The sequence below is a fragment of the Carettochelys insculpta genome, chromosome 27 (genome assembly GCF_033958435.1).
Source record: "Carettochelys insculpta isolate YL-2023 chromosome 27, ASM3395843v1, whole genome shotgun sequence".
In the NCBI taxonomy this organism is placed as follows: Eukaryota; Metazoa; Chordata; order Testudines; family Carettochelyidae; genus Carettochelys; species Carettochelys insculpta.
Window position 1 is genome coordinate 13,826,441 of NC_134163.1, and position 21,234 is coordinate 13,847,674.

The window sequence follows — 21,234 nt, forward strand, 5'->3', positions numbered from 1 at the left end:
TTCTTTGGTGTGCTGGGTTGGAGAAGGGAGAGATGCAGTAGGGAGTTAAAATCTGCCGAGGCAAAGGAATGAGGCAAGAGATTTTTTTCCAATTGCTTTGATTTGCTGAGTCATGATTGGAAAGCAGTTTGCAGTGGTGGTATCAACCTGTTGATCCCAGATTACTGAAAGCAGGGTAGATGAGGTAATGTCTTCTATTGGTATGATACCTGTGTTGTATTTGTTAATTTCAGTTGTTTCCCTCTCTCCCAGCAGCTGCCTTTGTAGTAGCTATAAGATATTCCCTCCCCTGTCTTGTCTCTCTCTTATCCTGGGACCGACAAGGCTACGACACTGCAAGCAATATGCCAGATATTGAATTTTGCTGTTTAAAATGGAAACTTCCCAACATGAAAAAGGAAGCCAGACTAAACAGAAATAACTACTTCCTGATGCAAGAAATAAAACATCATCCCCAAAGGATTTACTATCTCTAACCTTCTGACCACCAGATGCAACTTTGAGTACTCTGAATAGCTCCGCAGGAGAGCTTCAGAAAAACCAAGGAGCTGTTTCCTTCACCTTACATACCTCAGGAGGGCCTCCCTCAAACAAGAAACCATCAGAGGTCTCCATACAGTGGAAATCAGAAAATCTGACACTGAAGTTGGTCCAATAAAAGATGGCCTCCCTTACCCTGTCCCTCAGCAAACGCAGAACAGTCTGTGGACTCTGAACAGTTTTCAGTAATACTCTGTCTTTGCAATCACAAATACAGCTGACAGAATAGAAAGATCTTCCTTGACAGATGTCTAAAGATTCTTTTGTGCCTCTTTCCATATTGCCGTGCGCAATGCACTCTGGCCAGCTATGAATGCTGGAGCAGGAGGGAGCCGATGGCATGGGGTACTCCAGGCGCTGCTGCAGGCTGGCTGTCCCAGACCCACCCTTTCTACCCAAGGTCCCACCCCTTCCAGGAGCTCAGTGCTGCAACCCTCGTCCCCCACTTTGTCCAGGGGCCCAGCAAGCCTGTTGACTCGACTGATAAGATCGCAAATGCTCAAACATACTTCCTTAAGGTCCTTGTCCAAAGGGTTGTTTATGTATCCATTATAAATCTGCCAAATGACATTTTTAGAAGTTTATTTGGACTTCTTAAAGGTCCTGAAACAGTAATCCCAAGCCTTTCATGTGCTATGCAGCATGCTGATGGATCTTTTATGTTCATGGTTTCCAGTTGCTAATGACGCGTGCAGTCAATTATTTGCCAGGGTAACGGAAATCTTTTTTCAGTACTTGCCTGACAAAGCAGTGCTGGAATGTGACCTGCATGACAGGGTGGCTACCTGAAACATTCCAGCTTGAGAGGTAATGAAACTATCTACCACCTTCTCAAAGTAACTGACCTGAGGTGTTCTGAAAGCCTGGGAACACACTGCCACCATGCAGCTAAGACTAGAAGCCTGCTTGACTAGATCTGTGGTTACACAAAAATTCCTAGCTTCTTTATTCGCAAGAGGGCACAGCTGTTGGTGGGTCCTGGGTGTGTGCTGAATGGGTGCTTTTGGAGCAATGGAAGAGCAGTGGATGTGTGTTGTAATCCAAGCTGCATAACTGTTGTACACTGCTGAGCTGAGGAAATTTATTTGGCCAAATCTCCAGTGTAAGGCTACCAGAACTGTAAATAATTCTAACTTTCTCATTGGATTTTGAAAATGCTATATAGAAATTATGCTAGGAAGCCATGCAGTGCAGCTGAGAAAATGCACACAGTTGCCATGCTTGTTTCATTAGCTTTTTTTTTTTTTTTGGTGGTTTTTTTTTCCCTGTTGCAAAGCTCCTTGTCATTTAATTTCCAGTGCTGCTGCTTCTCCAGGAGTTGTAAAAGGAGCCCATAAGAGCAGCTGCTGGCCAGTCATAAAGTCTGGAAGCAAACAACAAATGTCCAAGCAGTTATTTATTTTTTTCTCCAACCTTCGACTGAATCTGTGGTAAGAAATCATTGTCCTTCCCTGTGGTACCTTTCCTCCAGAGTTTGGATGTCTTCCCCAAGTTGGGTTAGTATGGCTTTGTCATCTTAGTGCATTATACTAATCTAGTACACCCACAATATCCCTATGAGATGGGCAGGTATTTCCATCTTTACTTTATAGATGAAGAAATGTGTCTCAGCAGGTGAAACAGCTTGCCTGTGGTCCCACTAAACTCTTTCTAATCCCAGAGGAGAGTCCTCACAAGCTTCCCAGCCCTAGCAGCTGCACCATTTCATAACAGTGGTAGGCGGGAGTGCTGTCATCCACTTAGGGCTGCCCCCCTTCTAACAGCTGTCATCTAACCCTCCTCAGAGCTGCTCTTGACTGCACACTGATTGGCAGCACCTTGTCCCTGCTTTCACCAGTGCCATCTTCAGTGGTAGCAATGATGAGAAATCAGAAAAACCCGTGCAGTATTATGCAAACCCTGGGCATCGTGATGTGCAGCGCAGCTGCTGGAGTTGCATTTCCTCCATAGGCTTGTTGACTTTTGCATTTGTCAGCCTTTTCTGGCATTGTGGCCTAGTTTTTAACCTGGCATGTAGAGAAGCAAGTTATTCCTACCTCCGTCTCTTAGCAATGGCTTCCTGCCCCTGCACTGAAATGCTCTCCAGGCTTAGAATGCTGTCTGGGATTTTCAGGTGAAATGTCCCAGTCCTGTCACCACAGCTCAAATTGCTAGGATAGAAATGAAAACAAAGTTACTTTAGAAGGAAGCTAAGTGCAAGATAACTGATAATGGTGAAGGGAATTAACTTTCCCTTTCGTCTGACTGTGAAAGGAAAAACTATACTGGGGCCTTTGGTGCTTCTCAAGTGTTCTTCAAATGTATCTTCTTGAGTGAACAAGAACACATGGAGATTACTGGCCCGCAGCTTGGAAATCCATTTTAACAGCATTTGTGTCCATTTTCAGTGGGGCCGGACTGAACATTTTATTCTGCTCCAGTACAGATATCAAGTGCGCTTGGAAAAGTGCAGGGCATGCGGTGCGCGAAAGCCAAAGATGGCATCTGAAGTATTTTTATATAATAGCAATAGGCAGGAGTGGAGAGATGGATTGTAGCAGTTTGTATTTTTAAAACAAAAAAGAATCCGGGCTTAGAAGAACAACAGGCGCAACACACAGAAGCATCAATAATGCCTGTCTCCCTTTGTTCTGCGCGTCAGAGCTCCAGTTGGTGGTTTTGTGCCAACCAGTGATGACGAACCCCAGAAACTGGCACAAATTCACATAAATTAGGATGGCACATGGCTTCAGAAAGTCCCTTTGCCTGCTCACGTTCGGGAAAACTAGTTTGCTCTCTACAGACTGCAGCTCGTGCTCCTGAGATAGGAGTAGAGGGGTCTTGACTCTTTGCAGAGCTGGGTCCTACACGTTCTGCGCTGATCTCATGAGCATTACAAAGCAGCTCTTTGGTCAGATTATCTGTAAATAATGTCCAATGAAGCTAGGATTGTAGTTTTAGTTTCACCCGTGGTCCCACTGGCTATGATAGCTATCTACCCCTTTTTGTTAATGCATGAACAGATAATGGGGGCATAAATCTAGTGGGAGTTGGGAGATGTAAATTCTGGTGGTGAGTTTAATGCAACTGTTGTAAACAAGTGTGAAGACTTCAGTTTATTAAGGTCCAAAACTCAGGCTAAACCAAACATGAATGAGTAAGTGTTGTCCAAGAAGGAGGTTTGGGTGATGGTGATGGGGGAGGAGATGCCTGCATTGCACCCTTGTCTGCTTGACATTCTCATTGTTCTCACGCAGTTCCTGCAGACTTCAGTGATTTCAAGATCAGGCTTTAATGGTGGCCAAACAATGTATTTTTGCACTTGTCATGCAGTTTTCCTAGTTAGAAGTAGCTACAGGTTGTCCCTCTCTAATCCAGCACACTCTTGTCCGGCAAATTTGGTAATCGGGCATTATTTTAGTTAGGCAGATGACCACTTATCATGAGTGTGGCCAAGATTCCCGCAGTCCTATAAAGTTTGTTTACAGCCACCAGTCTTGGCTCTGTGTTCTGTGCTGTTATTTAGCTGTAATTTACCCCAAATGTCTTCTGTGAGCCCAGTAAGCAGTGGAAGTGTTTGGTGATGTACTAGAAAATATCGACCTATGTCACCCTGCAAATTCTCTTGTCCAGCACCAGTCAAGTTCCAAGGGTGCCAGACAAGAGAGGTTCGACCTGTACTTTCTTCTCCAGAAAACAAAAGCTAGAGTGACAGATTCAAGTGACAAAATCACAGTTGAAGCCCACTTCCTACCTAATATTCATGTTCATGCTACAGAGGAACATCACAGCTGCTGAAAAATTTAACTTGTTTTTCTTTATGAATGTGACTTAACGTGTGTGTGTGTGCGTGCGTTCTCAGTTTGGGCAATTAAATCAGCAGAATAACTTTCTGGTTCTCAGGTGATAGCTTAGCACTGTTGTATTTGGGCTGCAGACAATTCGGGGGGGGAACAGTAGCTTTTACTGTTCCTGCTTTGTAAATGTCACCAGTGTCTCATGTTTACGGCACCTCCATTTCGGATGTATCTTTGTACGACTGTCATGTCAAACTAAATGAGAAATGCTTTGTAACCAGGAAAGTTGTTTTGCCTGGACTTATTTCCTTCACTCTTGCTATCTATCTTTTGACAATGCAGAATGCTTCTCAGTCTGTTTAAACGATACAACAGTCATAAATATGTGGAATACTCTTTGAAGCTACCAAAGTAATCAGACTGGTACTTGGCATTATGTGGGCAGGTTTTCTTCCTTAGACAAGTGATAGCTTTCTCAAGAGACCGTTATCCTAACTTAGGAGCACGCCTCTGCCTGCCTTGCACATCTTGTCAGTACAAAGAGCATCAAGATCTATTGTATTAATTCACAGTCTGTCCCACTACATATTAGGCCTGGACTTCCTCGCTGTGTATAAACTTCACTGTCCTCATGTTCGGAGAGTTGCGTATCCCTGATCTGCACTGTCAAGCAACTGGCACATTCCATTGCAGAGAATGTCAGTGGTAGATTGTGAGGCCTATAGATTAAGGCAGCGTGATGTATTAGATTGAGCTCAGGACTGGGAATTAGGGAACGTCAGGTTGTGCAGCTTCAGGACTGAAAAGGAGGATGTTGAGATGAATCACAATTCAGCTCTGTTCTGGGGGCTATAGTAACTTTACATTTCACAGTACGCAGAGCTAAGACACGATTCCAACAGGAATAATCAGGAATAGCAGCATGCAAGTGCCCAAGAAACCTAAGACTGATTGGAGATGGTGCGTTATATGTCGCCAATGATAAAATGTTTGCAAATGAAACATTTCTCCACCCATCTTCAGCTTGAAGGATTCCAAAGTGCCTTTTAGCACTTTCAGAATATTTTGGAAGCAAAGTGCTATGACAATATCAGTTAGCCCTTACAAGATCAGTGCCCAACAGTCTATAGGGAGGGGGAAGTAGCACAACTTCACCTTTACCTAAACTAATTCCAGAATAGTTGAAGGTTTCTGCTAAAGCAGCGATTGGCAACCCAGAACAGTGAGTGGACCGTGCGAATGGCCCTCCATTTCAGTGGGCCACAGCTGCCTGCAGCTCCTGGGGTTCCACCTGTGCCTAGCAGACCCCTTATCTGCCTCCTTCTCCCCCACACCTCTTGTACACTGGTGCCCCACTCTTCCTACCCCTCCCTCTCCCTCCCAGCACTTTCGGAGCACCATGAATTGCCTGGTTCACCCTCTGGCCTCCGCTTGCCATAGCTTGAGCAGCCACGGACAGCAGATTTGTGACATGCCAGTTCTGAGAGGATGGAACAGAGTAGGAAGTGTGGGGCGCTCGTTCATGGGAGGGGAGCAGACAGGAGGTCTGCAGGCTGCAGGTAGAACCCCAGAAGGCCACAGTTTGCCCACGACTGTGCTAAAATGATCACCAAAGTGTAGTTGGCAGTTGGTGTTTGTCATAATGAGGCTTCAGTGTTAACGGAGATTAATTGTCCTGCTTTGTTGTTTGTAGAGTCAAAAGGACAGCTATTTTGTGGGTCACATTTGGAGGGGGTTCTTCACAGTTGTAGAGAGTAGGAATTGTTTTTTTAAATTAAAGAAGTTTTGGCAAACAGCTTTGCCGCACCAACCCGGCATTACTGGAGTCTTAGTCAAATAGATGACAGCCCCATTTTTTCAAATGGAGAAACTGGTGCCCAGAAAATAGACTTGTCTGGGGTTGCACACAAAGTAACTGCATGGATGAGAAATCCTTCTTAGAATGGCAGTTGTATCCCCTCACAATAGCAGCTGATTTCATTGCACATGCAACGCATATGGATCTGGGCCTGTCCCATGGAAGCTCATCACCTAATAAATTATTTTGTTAGTCTTTAAAGTGCTACTGGACTGCTTTTTTGTTTTGATAGTATATAGACTAGCATGTCTAGCTCTCTGTTACTATTCACAAGAATGCAGTTAGACTGTGAAAAAAGAGGTGAAGCAGAAAAGATACAAAATGAAAAGGTGGAATAAAGTGATGTAATCTTGCAATAATGATCAACTGCTTTTTGTCCATATAACTGTAACCACGATTTATTTTAACTTGGGTTAACTCAATTCAAAAGCAAATTCTGAGCTTCCATCCTGGGGTGCACTGAGGTAACAAGGACCATTTTACAGCCCAGCCAAAAAAAAGCTGCACAGTGCCACCTCTGAACAGAAACGCACAGGGTCGTTATGCTGTATGCAACATGTTGATCTGCAGGATGCTTGATCTGTATTTTTCTTTTGCAGCGTTGTAGCAGTGTTGGTCCCAGGATCCTAGAGAGAGAAGGTGGGCGAGATAATGTCTCCCCCCTCAACACTGTACTAAGTCCTTATCCAGATGAGCAATTAATATTTTAACAATGACTATTTAGCTATATTATCTCTTTCCTGGCCCAAATGCTGTAGTCTAGGGGTCAGCAACCTTTCCAAGACAGAGTGCTGATATTTGGTCTTTTGACCTCTGTGTTGTCCGAGTGCTGGAGATACTTTTTAAAGTCGCTAGAAGTCCAACTTACAACAGCTTCACTAATAAATGAAGAGGCAGAGCTTTACCAGTTAGATGGCAGTTGGTAGCAGTAGCTGGTCTTTTATTAATCCACTGGTGGCATGAGTGGCTTTGAGCAAGCTCCTGGCTTCATGGGAGAGGAGGCATGAGGTTGAGCTCCCTCCTTGCATGCCAATGAAAATTGGCTTGCATGCCATTCTTGGCACCTGTGCCGGGGGTTGCTGACCCCTGCTGTAGTCAGTACTTCAGTATAGCTGCCTTTTTTATAGTAGGCCTATTATCCAACAGGATGTATATCTCACCAGTCTATAACTCTCTTCAGATGTGTAAATGAGACACTGTTGACCCGAACATGCTGTCAGCACACTAAAACCAGCAGGGAGCAGGGGAAAACTAACCTGCCTTTCACACAGTTAATACACTGGATCCATTGGCAGTAGTAGTAAATTAATATCCAGCTCTGGATAATAAGAGTTCAGTGCTGGATAAGTTCACTTTATATAGATGATACATGGTTGAATCACAGGTCACTGGTGTTCCTGTTCTGAATTTGTCAGTGCTTGTTAGGCAGTCTAGAGTTGCCGTGTTTCTATTCACGCTACGAAAGCAAACCTCATTAAAGAGTAGGTGCTCTTTGCAGTGAGCAGCTTATTTTGGTATTGGGTGACCACATTGCCCCATCCATGGCAAATACGGGGCGCCAGCTTCGGGGGTGGGGGAGTTGCTGTTCCTTGTCAGGGCTCCTTTGGAGATGGGGACTACTGCCTCATGGCGAGGTACCGGGATGGCGGTTCTGCAGCCCCCAACAAGGGTGAGTAGAGGATGTGGGGGGGTGCTGCTGAGAATAGGGGTTCTACAGCCTCCTGGTGAGGGGCTGGGGACAGGGAAGATGCCCCACAGAGGAGCTCCCCAGCAGTGGGGGCTGCTTCTCTGAGACTATGGGTACCAAGGACCAGGAGCCCTGCAAAATATGGGACAGTTTGTCCATTTTTGTGAAGAAGTCAGGATGCCTGTGAAACAGTTTAAATAAGGGACTGTCCCGGTACAAACAGGGTGGATGGTCCCCCTGTGTTGGTACAATCTAGAAATGCTTCTTTTTAAAGCAACTATTTTCAAACCTCTGTGCGTGAGAGAGGGAGGTGGAACTGTGGCTGCTTTTTGGTGGGGAAAATGATCCAGTCTTGAAGCCTCCCACTCACGCTAGCTCCTTACTCAGACTTTGTCTAGAAAAGTGCTGAGCCATAAAAGGGCTGTGCCAAGCACTCTTGTAAGCAGTCTCAAGGAGGCAGATTGGCCGGGGGGGAAGCAAAGGTTTCGAGATTGTGACATCTGAGTCTGGTGAGGCTGTGCGCTGAGACAGCTGCTTAGGATTTTGCAGGAGCCCATCACTTTTTTTTTTAAATTCTCGACACCATGGTGCCCCAACCTGCAGAGCTGTCCCAGTCTGGATTCCGTTAGTTGCAGACCCCACCAATTTGGGGCAAGACCTACTTTCTGCTGCAGGCTTTCTTGAGACACCAGAAATTCCATATAGGCTAAGTTGCTTGCTTCTGCTGGGTGGTCAGGGCGAGAGCTTTTCCTGCCCTATTAAATTGATTACAAATTCTGCCTTAGCACTGTGTTAAGGCTTGGTATGTTGCACCGATAACATGTTCCAGTGTGTAGGAAAGGAAACTTCCAAATAAATTCCTCCCTGCTGCATTAGGGAGTAGTCTAATAATAGAATTAGTAATGTTGGCTGACATGCCGTTTGTTTTTCTTCAGCATTTGACGTTACAAAATGAAATTCATGAGTAGAATTGGTCATGGATCTAAAAGTTCAGTGAGGATTGCACAATTCTGCCAAGCAAAACAGCCCCAGCATGTGCCATTCTGGTCTAGAGTACACCCTTTCCATGTCTATATTTAGACCAAGAGAGATTTTTAAGCAGGACAGATGCCTGTTTTCCTCTCTTAAAAGGAGCAGTTCAGTGTCTGCTTTGAAGCTGTCTCAGTTGGAAAAATTGTGCATTAAGTCTAACACTCAGGGACTCCCCATCAGCAGCTGACCTGAACCACACACCCAGATCTCATCTCGGGCCGGGTGTTTGGTCTGATTTTTAAGTGCAATTGCAATTACCAAGGGTTTGGCAATGAGCATCAGAGTTGCAAGATGGGAAGCAATGCCATCTTCCCTCCCTCTCCTCTCAGGTCTCAACAGTTGCCTTCAGGTCACGGGTGAGTCGCTGTCAGGAGATGCAGAAGAGGCTTTTTTTTTTTTTTTTTTTTTTTTTTTTTTTTTTTTTTTCAGATGTCTCTTCTGTAACTGCCCTGGGGTAAATGAATGGAGCAACAGCCTCTGGGATTGTTCAGTTGCAGGTATCAGAGCAAATTTTGCCAAGTGGGTCAGGCTGAAATTGTGGCAAAGGGTAACATTGCTGCTTCTCATGTGTTGCTGCGTCCGTGACTGCAGAGTATCCAAGGGGTAGCCGTGTTAATCTCTGTCTGCAAAAATGAGAAGTTCTGTGGCACCTTATAGACTAATAGATTTTTTTGGAGCATGAGCTTTCGTGGGCAAAGACCCAAAACAAATGGGAAGAAGGGGCTTTTGAAGCCCGAGGGGTCCTTTTGAAAGGCCCCTGGCTTAATGGGTGGCATGCGATTCGAAAGCAGCGCTTTCGAATCGCCGTGGCCGCCAATATGCTAATGAGGTGCTGCTTATTCATGGCAGCACCTCATTAGCCTCTTCTGAACTCCTTCATTAACATGCCCCTTCCGAAAGGAGGGGGCTCATGTAGACACACCCTCTATGTACATAACATATATTTATAAAGTATGTGTGTATATGTATACATATAATATCAAAAAGCATATATTATTTTATTCAAAATATATCTAATACAGGTAACTGGTGGGGAACCACAATGTATTACATGGGCTGTCCTCCTAATGGTTATATGGGTGTCTTTTTGCAGTTCTGAACAAGAACTACTTATATGTTCCATGAGGTTCAGTGTGAAGAAGACAAGGTGAAATTCACTCCCTTTTCGGAGGTTGTGTAACACAGAGTGAAGCTTCCACTTCTAAATCCTACTTTTCTGTCTCGCTCTCTTTTGTCTTTGTTGCAGTGTTCTCAAGTGCAGGGGGCTGGAACTGATGGCAGACAATGTCAACAACTAACAACGTAGCTCAGGCCCGAAAGCTGGTGGAGCAGCTCCGTATCGAGGCTGGAATTGAGAGGATCAAGGTGAGAAGGGGGTGGGGAGGAGCGCGCACGCATAATCTTTCTCACTGTGGTTACGAGGCAGGGGAGAGGGCATCCACATACAGTGCTTGTTAGCCTGTGCCAGAATAGGCTATGGACAAATAACTTAAGTCCTCTCCATGTTGCCACTGGCCTGTTGCTAGCAGGTTTCCTTTCACGCCTGTGGACAGGCTCTAGAAGCAGCTGCAGGTTGCCTCTCTAGATGTAGTGCTTTATGCTGTACAGATTGCTCTCTTCATGCTTGTTTGGAAGTTCATTCAGTCACCGTTATAGTCCTGCTATGGGGCAAAACCAGTTCCCTCAACTCTTTTTTCCTCAGACCACTCTGTAGAGGAGGCAAATGCTGCTGTATCCTCTCTAGTACACTTGTGTTTTGCAGCAGCTGTGAATTCAGCTTCCTACGTGAGTGTTACACAAACCATCTCAACCTTTATTTCTCTCTGACCTGCCTGAGTATGGTTCATAACCTCTGCCAAAGGGTCTAGGGCTGCACTGCTGTGTCTTGGAATGCAAAATAAATGCAACATCTCTGTATGCACACACACGTTAAATTCTGGTTTGAGGCATTTTACCACAGCATTCCTGGAGAATTTGTTCTGGGCACAGGGAATATGCCCTCTGTGCCTTCTCTCCAATTTCCAGGAGGCATGGTGGCTGTGAGAGGATACTTCAGGGTTTTTACTCAGGACTGGAGACTGCAGCATCTCTTTTGAGCATGTAATTTCCAATGGGAAGTGTCTGCTGAAGGACGTAGGTGTTAGCTTGTGCATTGGCCCCTTGTACTACCTGGCTGCTGTCATTTCTTATTCCTTCTCCTTACCTGCAAACTCTGCCGTCTCCTGTGACTCTGTCCTGAACTCTCCACCCAATGAACAAGACATGCCAGGTCATTCATAGGACACTGGGCTCTTGTGCTCTGGAAGAACCACACTTCTCAGCCGGATGGCCAGCAGTGTTGCTATAAATCTGGAAAACGACTTGCTTTGTATGCACAGGTTTGCAGGGCCAGGAAGATTGTAATGTTTCTGCTGTCAGTGGCTGGAAGTGAAACTCCCGGGGAGCGGAGGAAAGGTGGGTAGCTGGGTAACTGCAGAGAAGTGTTGATGAAAAATCACTTCCTGTCAGCAAGCAGAGAAGAAAAAAAATAAAACATACCTTCGGATGGTGAAGAAAGACACAGTAAAAACTAAAATATTAGCTAAATATATTTTAATACGTCCCGGTTTAAGATTTAAATGCTTCCTGGTGGAAGAATGTTTTCTTTGTCAGTTCCTGCAACTCTTGCAGGGACTGATTGATCAGCTGGAGCTTTTGATGGTGAGGCCGAGCTGCTTAAGCTTTGGATTTCTTTTTAAAACCCAGCCTGAGGTTTTGGAGCTGTTTTTAGGGGGCATCACTTTCCAGACTCCAGTGATGCTCTGATCTGTGAGGCCAGTCTGGGGAAGACACAGCAAATTACAGGTCTCCTGGGGTAGGCGTTCCTGAGTCTGCAAGTATTGCTAAGTGTCACTACCATTCAGCTCTAAAACTGCGTGTGGGGAAGAGCAAGAAGGGCCTGTGTATAGTTATGTGCCTTTGCGCTTCTTGGTGAGGCTTTGCAAGGGAAAGAACAATAATAGCCAGACTGCAACACTCCAGCCTTAGCACGTGTTAAGATGTTCTGTCTGCACCAGCTTAGGGTTATTTTTTAAAGAGACAAACCAAGCCCTGTCGAAGCCATCAATTTCCTAGTCCTGGGAGGTAGTGGGTCAGCTGCTTATGATTTTTTGCCTCCCCCACATCATCTTATTTTTCCTTCTAAACCCTCTGATTTCTCCTCTGGCTGGTTCACAGCTGAAATAAGTGACATTTCTGTCTGCATTGCACACAAATGTGGGTGAACTCCTGTTTCTGTTAGGGGAGGAAAAGGTGCGCTTCTGAGTGGCGCGATTGCTAAAACTTTGTCAGCTCTGAAGATAAATACTAACCCGATGCCCTTCCTCTGACTTGGCCCCAGGAGGGTGGATTAGCTGCTCAGAAAAGCAGGGAACAAATGACTTCTGTTTTATACACCACTGTCCCAATTGACTGCGTGGCCTCTTCCTGCACCCCTACCCCGGCAGTTCGTGAATAACCCACGGGGCCATCCAGCCACACCTCACATACAGGCTGTTCCTGGTTCCCTAGTGTGTCTCCCTACTCCATCAGTTCCGTTCAACTGTTCGTAAATCGGCTAGTGGTTAGGGTCAGTGCCTGGGCTTTCAAGCTGTGAAAGTCTTGTCAAGATTACCCCACCCACTGTTGCTCTAGAATTAGGAGCAGGGGTGGAGAACCCCCAGCATGTGGTCTGGATCACGCTGCCCAGATGCTTTAATGTGGCCCAATGAGGGACTGAGGGAGTTCCATTTAAATCCAGCCCAGGATAGGATGAGCCCCTTGGGGAGTAATAGGGGAGGGGAGCTCCTGTACCCATCCCCCTTTGGTCCATACCACCCAGCCCCAAGCCTGCTCCTGCACCCTCCCTCCCCCAAGAGCCAACATCTCCAGCCTCCTCCTGCATTCTCTTCTTGCCCAGACTCCCCCAGCCTGCTTCCTGGCTGCCCTCTCCCCCACGCAAAAGAACCCCTCATTTTTGGCCCCAACTGAGAGCCTGGGGGAGCCCACAAAATCTGCTAGCCTGGGCTGCCCATGGCTGTGGGGCTGATCAGTGAGAGGACGAAGGGGAATCTTTTGCTTCTCAGTTGGGGAACACATCAGTGAAAAGTTTTAGGTTCCTTTTGGTTTTGCTTCTCGCTTTTGTGTGGCCCCAACTGACTTTTGTGTGGGTCAGTGGCCCCCGACCCACAAAAGTCCCTCCTGCCCCCCAAGCCTCACATGTGAGTAGGTGGGAGGTCTGACCATGTTGCTGTTTGCAAACCAGACAGTTACATGGTTCCTGCCACATACTTGGTCAGGGCAGCGGGTGGCAGTTGTGTTAGAGCCCTGCCACAACTCCTGGGCTTTTATGGCTTTTTGCAGCATTGCCCTCTTGCTCTAGGCTCCATCCACAGTTGTGGAGGTGCCGTGTGAATAAACAGCAGTGATCCCTGCCCTCAGGAGCAAGGGGGGGAAGGCAGATCTGGAGAAATGAGGCACAGATTAAGCGAGTTACCCAAGTCCTTCTGCGGCAGAGCACAGAACTGAACTCAGCTCTCCTGAGTTCCAGCCCAGTGCCTCCAGCAACGGTCCTTTCTTCCTCTGGGCCGTGGTTTGCTGAATCTGGGTTTGAAGGTTTAGCTACTGAAATACTCCAATTTGCTGATTCTCCCAGTGCAAGCTCTCCTTCTGCCCTCTGGACTCAGAGGTGTCCTGCCTGTGTCCTGGGGTGAGGGTACCCTGTAGGCTCTCTTTGCCCTCAGTTATTTACTTAATTACTCCTACCAGTGAGATCTTCATCTAAAATCTTCTCACAAGAGCAGTAGTGGAAGCCCCTTTGCTTGTGTCAGTTATAAATGGTGCAGACAGAGTACTAGTAAGCAAATTAAAGGGCCATTCTGTGTGACCCAAGGGTGTGGGATGAATTAAATTTAATGGGTCTTTTTATTTTCAAACCTCTGTTCATTCTGCGATTGCGGGCAGGCACGGAGGCTAAAATAGAAACCTAGAATAAAACTATTACAAATATGAGTGATTCTCATCTGGGACCAGAAGAAACCTCTCTGGGATGTGATGATTCTGTATGTTTTGTGTTAGCCTTGTGTACAACCAGCTATTAAGTCAGTATCAAAGGATGCAGTGTTAAGCACGGTCTCCAAAGCTGTTGAAACCTCTCTGATTTAAAACTAACCACTTATCCCTGTCTTCTAATTACTAAAAGGTGCGTCCCAGTTGGCCCTTCTTCCATTTCTAGTGCTTTGGTTGGGTTCTTACTCTGGGATCCAAGTTCTCAGAATAAATCTTTGAACTAAAATAAGCAGAATCTTAAGTAACAGCTTCTAATGGTTTCAGTGCTGTGGTTTTCAACCCTCCATTTTTCGCAGCAGAGAATGACCACTTCCAGGCATGCATTATCTCCTAACGTCCTTAAAGATGGCAGAAGTTACTTATGGGATGGGGGAATATAATTTAGAAAAGCTTGTGCGCACTCTTCCCTAGAATGAGTTTTCCCTTGTGCTTCAGTTGATTTATACCTTTGCTTTCGGCATTTCTTCCTGTGCTCGTTTCCCCCTTTTTACTTCTAGTGGCCAGTTTTGTAGCGTTTCCTTTGTGAAACGGAGTGGCAACTTCACTGACCCTAAAACTCCAGTCTGTCCCCCCCTTAGAATGCTTGCTGGACAGCTGCACAACTCAATGTGTATAAGAGCAGCTGGTCTGGTGCATGCTGTGCCTGTGGGGAGGTTGTGGGGCTATCTGAGGCATTCTCACTCAATCCTGTCTTTCTCTCTGAACATTTAGGTCTCCAAAGCGTCTTCTGAACTAATGAATTACTGTGAGCAACATGCCAGGAACGACCCCCTGCTGGTTGGAGTGCCTGCCTCGGAGAATCCTTTTAAGGACAAAAAGCCTTGTATCATCCTATAGCTTTCCTCATTCTCACTCTCTCTCTCTCTCTCTCAGGCAGGGCACCGGTCTGTATTGATTTAAACCAAGTCCCAAGTGTTACACTGCGAAGAGGGATAAACACTAAATGTTGGATTTATATAGAACTTAAAAATCTCAAATTCAAGTGTTCCGAAAGGGGCTCGGCCACTCCTGAGCGGTTTCCATACCAAGAAGGGTTTCCATTTAAAAACAGCATCAGGCAGGCACATACTTAATACTAATTCCGGTTTCAAGCAGGGGGAGGGAAACAAGAATTTAACTGCATTTGCCAGTGGGATTTGCAGCCTCTTAAAAAGATGGCATTTCAGCCTTTTTAAAGTATTCGGGTGTGCTTTGGATTCAACTTAGTTATTCCAGTTCACTTTTCCAACGAGTTTCAATCTGTTTCGTTCTGTTTTTTGTTTTTTCTCCTTTTTGGGTGGGGGGGCGGTTTTTTAAATTTCTTTTTTGGAAGAATGGATGTTACCAATTAGTAAATTCACAATTAGTGGTGGGAGAGGCGCATTACAGTGCGTATCAAAATCCTGACTCTCTTTCCATGAAATGCAGCTTGTGGTTCTGAAGCATCACCTGATCTGATGGTATTTGTAACAAACGACACCCATTGTGGGAGAGTGTTCTTCAGAGTAACCCCTCAGCCATGAAAACAGAAGTGACTCTCTGCTTGGCCCAAGGCAGAGGAGATGTGGGTGTTCTCACCCTCTGGTCACAATTCGGTGTTTTAATTCTGTACGTCGTTACCACTATTTTCCCAGTAGAATTGCAAGGTTGAGGTCACTGCGTTGGGATTGTTCTGCCTTTTTCGGATGGGAGGTGGGATTTTTTCTCATCTGCAGTAGCCTGTGGAAACTTTTCTGTGCTGTCCTTTCAGAGATTCCTGGTCCAGAACACTAGAACTGGCTGCCTTAGGCTCCCAGAACACCTTCCCTCTCATTAGTGATTAATGAGAATCTGTTTCTTGCATTTGAACCTGTTCATTGGTGGCTGGGGAGAGGGATTAAGGCTGTCAGGAAGAAGTATTAAATCCACCAGTTCCCATCTCTTGGAAATTGGAAATGTAACTAGTTTTTCATTCACCAATATAACTGCAATCACTGCAAATGTGGGAGCCAACTTGACGCAGAGCAGGCCAGCGAGAAGGGAGGGAGTCACTTCTGCGTTGTCTGTCACCCGCTGGAGGATGCAAGCAACGGTAACGGCTCCTCCTAGGTGTTGTGAATGTGTCGCAGGGCCTTGAACTGTGCTGTGTGGATCCTCGCTGCAGCATGCCAGTTCCGAGCACTCCCTCCTCTGCAGTGCAACCAGCATGGTGCTTGGGAGATAGATCAGAGCTCAGGGAAGTACTGCTGCCTTTCCCTCCTAGCTAGATCTCTTACCACAGAGAGCATGCAGGGAACATTTTATAGGAATGCAGCAGAATTCCAGACAGTCCTCTGGCAGAGCCCCAGATTCGCTCACCAACTTCTAAGAGAACCTGCCCGTTAGCGTCTGCTTTAGCTGAACGGTCGGGCCTAGGTCTGCCCTTCCAGAGAATGCCCAGGAGCAGCTGACTCCAGAGGGCCGAACAAGTGTCTGAGGCAGCAGAGCAGTTATCAATTTCCCCTCTCTGATTTCTAGTGGGAGTTGAATACTGACCACTTCAAGGTGCCAATACTCATTGTTTCCGCTTGACTCATGGGGCACCCACTTAAACCTATTCTTGCCACGTTTGGGTCCAGACTGTGCTCGGGATGAGAAGGAAAAGAGCTTCCAATCTGGAAACCCACCACATTGAGCCATTGTCCCAGGAGCTGGACGTGTTTGCGATGGCCAAGCCTTCAGTACAAGCCCAGTGCTTTGCATTTTTGAGGCCCGCAGATGACGGCGGGGCAGGGATGGCTTCCTGTTGCCAGGTTCATGTCAGTGCCATAGACGAGAAAGGCTAGAGGGGAGCCTGCATTTGAGCTTGGTGGGAACTCGGAGGAGCTGGGCTCTTTGAAGGTGTGGTCTGCGGGAGAGGAGAGTTGCATATTAGTAGTGGAGACTGCACACACCTCGTCATACTCAGACGAGCAACCTGGGCTATTCCTGGAGCCCAGCCTACGCATGACCTGCACCCTGCTCCTGTCCCTGGTGCACCTGGAGGGAAGTGGTGTAGCCTGTGACACACTCAAAGGCAGATCTAGAACACAGGCTGTGCTCCATCTCCAGATGCTCCAGCCTGGAATGCCGCCTGACGGCAGTGAAAAGAAGGGTGGGGGAGCTGGCAGTTAGTGCCACAACAGAGCTTCAAATCTCTAGCGAGAACAGCAGAGTCAGGACACCCACCCTTTAAGAGAACCCTGGCTGGGAACCTTTTATCACTCCGTGTGTGCACAGAGCCTGTTGGCTTGGCAAGTAACACACTCCATCCTTACCCAGTCAGTGTGAGATGTACTGCCAGGGAGACCTGAGCATCTGAGTCAGCCTCTTCGGAAAGCCATTCCCCTGGACCTGATCGTGCAGTCGATTGACAGGGCTGGCGTGGGATGGGCGGGCAGCTTCTGTCACGCAGGAGGGAAACGCTCTGATTTCTTGGGTTTCAGCTCTTTTGACGGCAGCTTTTTTATTACATGATCATTTGCCTTTTTAAACAATTTTTTAAAGGGATATCACACATTTGTAACATGACTCCAGACTGCCGTGTGTACTGAACATGGCCTGCGTCTGCTTTCACCTGGCTATCCCAGGGCCCTGCGGTGAGCTTCCACCAGCTTTTCCAAGGAGCCTGGTTCCAGATCTGAAATCAGCCAGCTGTCCCGTAGCAAGTTGCCAACACCCTTTCCTGCCCAGCCCTCACTGGTGTGCCCCAGAGAGCAGCAGCAGTTGGGAAGGTCTGGCTCCCCATGGCATGCTTGGTTGACGCCACTCCTCTCCCTTGTGCAGGGAACCAGTGCACAAGGTTGAACTTGCTCTGTCATCTTAGAAGCCCAGTGGGCCTCTCCCAGGGCAGCCAACTGCCTTTGGGGCTTCCTGTGTGCTCAGCTATTCCCATGGAATGGGCAGGCGAGACCTTATTTCTCCTTTGTCCCATGCGATTTAAAACTCTGAATGTTACTCCCGTAGTGGGCAATGAATGCTGTCCCCAGGTCTGTCTGGGTTTCCCAAGTGGGGCTCTCTTGTTGATGAAGGATTCCTTCTGTTCTTAACCTATTATGGTTCCAGCCTTATTTTTCTACTCCAGATTGCTGATTCTTCCTCTGCTTTAGAGAACAGTGCATGGTGCTATCAGAGGCAATTGAAGCCAGTGCATGAATTTCCAGGTCAGCCAGAAGACCTGGGTTCTTCATGGGCGCAGGAGAAAGCTCGTGGCAAAGGTTACTTCAGAAGTGATCCACTTCTACTCCACTCCAGACCCAAGCGAAGGGCGTGCTAAGGTCATTAGATCTCGAGTCTCCCAAAGCTTGCACCTCAGAGGTGATGACATATCTCTCTCTCCAACAGCCCCTCACCACTGCCATCTCCTCCCCAAAGCTCACTCTTCTTGTCCCAGAGTCAAGCACACTCCCATACCGTGTCTGCAGCACTGGTCTTTAGTAATCATGTAACCTGCCAACACTTGACTCCTCCACACGGCATTCTGCTCTTGAATTCAGTCCAGCAAGTCAGTGCCAATATTCTTTTCCTCTCTCTACCTGGCATGTCCAGTTCTGCTCCTTCTTCACCTAACCTCCTCCCTCTGTCTGAATCCAACAGGCCGTCCCCTTTGGGGCAGGAGGAAGGTGGTCCTTTACTCTCCAAGCCTGTGCCATATTATCCCATGTGTGGAGAGGGCAAGGGAATGGTCTTTTGGGGTGGGACAGTGCTTGAGAAGGTGGGGGTGGGCAGGAAGGGGCTGGGACAGGACAGACAAGCCAACACTCTTGATACGATCAGGCAGTGTTGTGGTGGTTCCCCACAAGAGCTATGCAAAGAATATTGGGAGAAGGCAGATGGGGGGAAGCTGGCAGCTCTGGCCCCCCTGAGCCAGACCACGTTTTTGTGACTCTTGCACAAGAGCATGCCCTGTGCGGTGAGGAGTTTGAAGAGCCAGCTCCGAGTGGGGTGGGAGGGGTGGAAGCACCCTTGCCACTTGGGTATCTGATGCATCTTCAGCTGGTGACTTGTCTCTAGGTGGAAAATCTTCAACTTTTTTTAGTTTTCCCTTGTCTGAGTAAATGGGTGATCATACTGTAGATGTTTTTGTATAGCATAAATATAAGTGCAAATTACAGTAGCTGCTTGTACTTTGTTAGTGCATTTGCCAAAAAAAAAGACACTTTCAGGACTTTTTAAGTGCTCTGAAATGCAAAGGGGGGAGGAAGGAAGCGGTGCCTCTTCTGTGAGCTGAATCAGTGGCTGGACGGCCAGTGCCAGCTCAGCACTGGCTCCAAAAAGACCTTTCTGGGTGGCAAGCTCATGCCCGGATTTGTCTGAGGTTTCTTTAGCAGGTGGCAAAGCTGTTACCCAAAATAGAAAGGGAGGGATGTCGTCTCTAAGCCAGCCTATGCCCCTCCGCCTCCAAGCCGCCTCTTGGCGGACTTTCTTCTGGGCTAGCAAGAAGGCAGGAGGCTCTACCCTGCTGTGTGCCAATTGTCTGGACCCCAACAAATTGGGCAGTGAGAGGCTCACCAGCCCTGTCTGTTGCCTCTAGCTGCAGAGAGCAGGTCGTTCGCTGCCAGGCATCTCACCCACTCCTGGAACGTCCCACAGACAGGCAGGAGGTTTCCCAGGATTTGGGGTATTTCCCTTCTCTCTCCCCTCAAGCAGCCCCCTGGTTACAAATGTAACGCCAGTGCTCTGTCTCGCCAGGATCCAGCTTTGGGCCTGTTCCTGTAAGAGCAAAGGCAGCTCCACTTACCTAACTCTGACCAGCATCCTGAGCTGTTCGAGCCGCTTGTCCTTTAGGAGAGCGGCGGAGCAGTTCTGTGCCCCCAGCGCTCTGGTGCCCTGACACAGTCACCGCAGATGCTGGGGGGCGGGCAGGGCTCCATGCCCCAAAGGGGCGAGACCAAGGACAGTCAGCCCTTAGCGCCGCACAGACTACGGCACTGAGCGCCCTCCCCTCCCTCACAGGCCTGTAGTGCGGTACTGCCGCGACTCTTCAGAGAGGCCCAGCGCTCCCGCTGCTGCCGCTGTCAAAGTAGCAGTGGTGGCAGCCAAAGCCGTGGTCCCCTTAAGACTCCGGGCCCCAGGCAACTGCCCCCTTTGTGTGCACACACCTCGTCTGTGGACCTGGGCATGCAGCAGTCTCCGTGCCAAATGAGCACTGTGCTTGAGGTGCTTCTACTAAGCCAACCCCCTTTGATACTGTAGTGAGTTCTGAGCCTCGCGCACTGTGCCCATGTGTTTCAATCCCCAAGGGGCTTTCCGGTGTGGCCCCCCTTGTCCTTAGGAAGTGCCAGTGGGGAACTCGTCACTCGTTGCCCAGTTCTGGGAAACAAAAATCCCTCTTCCTTTTACGAGTACTTAAAAAGTCGACTTTATTTAACTAGATTAAGAACATACTGCATTTGTGCCCTCAGAAGGGGAAGCCACGCGTCTGACACTTACCTGCTCTTCAGTTCTCTCTGGTTTCTGATTATGATTATTTTTTGCCAAACTCTGATATTGTTGCCAAATGCAAATCGAGGGTTGTAAAAACTGCATTTTAGGAAATAATCCGTGTCTGTAACGTAGGTTCTGCATTTTTGGATCTCCGGTTTTTATTTCTGGTGTGCCATAGACCAATTTCTCGCACAGTGTTTAATATTTTGTGGAATTGTTGTTCAAAAGTGAATTGATAACACAATAAAAAGGCTCACTTTTCATTTTACCTGGCGTGCTGGTGATCCTTCGGAGAGCCACCCCTCCTGCTAGCCAGCCCTAGTCCCTGAATAGGGAGCCCGATGTTGTCTTGAATGCCTAGAATAGGGACAGAGCCAGAGACTAACACCACAGGCAAGGTGTGCAGCTGGTGAGAATTAGATCATCCCTGCTGAGTTCGGTGCCGCTGTTCACCACCTGAGGGTCTGGCTCAGCAGTAGTTGACGTTTGTGTGGTGGCGGTTCTATTCCTCGAGTGCTTTCTGGGCAGAATCTCTTCCGGGGTGGGATGTGCCAGTGTAAGGGGCAGAAGTGAAAACGTGTCTTCACAGGCTCTTCCCATCAGCGAGAAGCGCAGCGTGTGGTTCCTCAGCCCCTCACAGCAGTCCAGGGCCGAGCAAATCTGCTGCTGCCCTGTCCTGCCCATCACTGGAACAGAACAGAATGGAACTGGGGCAGCAAGTCCAGCCCTGCCCCGGCCAGGAGCGCAGTCCTGGAACACCACACGCCTGCCCTGACTGACCATCCCGCCTCTGGGCTTGTCCTGAGAGGCAGGAACTGACAGGCCCAATTCCAGCCCCCAGGCTCTCTGTGGGA

The 21,234-nt window shown here is 47.7% G+C and overlaps 1 protein-coding gene across 26 annotated transcripts in view; it reads left to right on the forward strand.

The window, feature by feature from the left end:
- Positions 1-20,648, forward strand: part of GNG7 (G protein subunit gamma 7) — a 141,316-nt gene extending 120,668 nt beyond the window's left edge. For 25 of the 26 annotated variants that reach the window (XR_012642628.1, XR_012642627.1, XR_012642632.1 and 22 more), the window contains 2 exons: positions 10,140-10,258; positions 14,690-20,648. Coding sequence is in view for 17 of the 26 variants with exons in the window: in XM_074978110.1 (XP_074834211.1) it covers positions 10,178-10,258; positions 14,690-14,815 (207 nt within the window). In the remaining 9 variants the exon portion in view is untranslated. Of the gene's footprint in view, positions 1-1,859; positions 1,971-10,139; positions 10,259-14,689 lie in introns of those variants that run through there. The other variant, XM_074978127.1, reaches the window with a different exon arrangement.
- Positions 20,649-21,234: the final 586 nt, after the last annotated feature.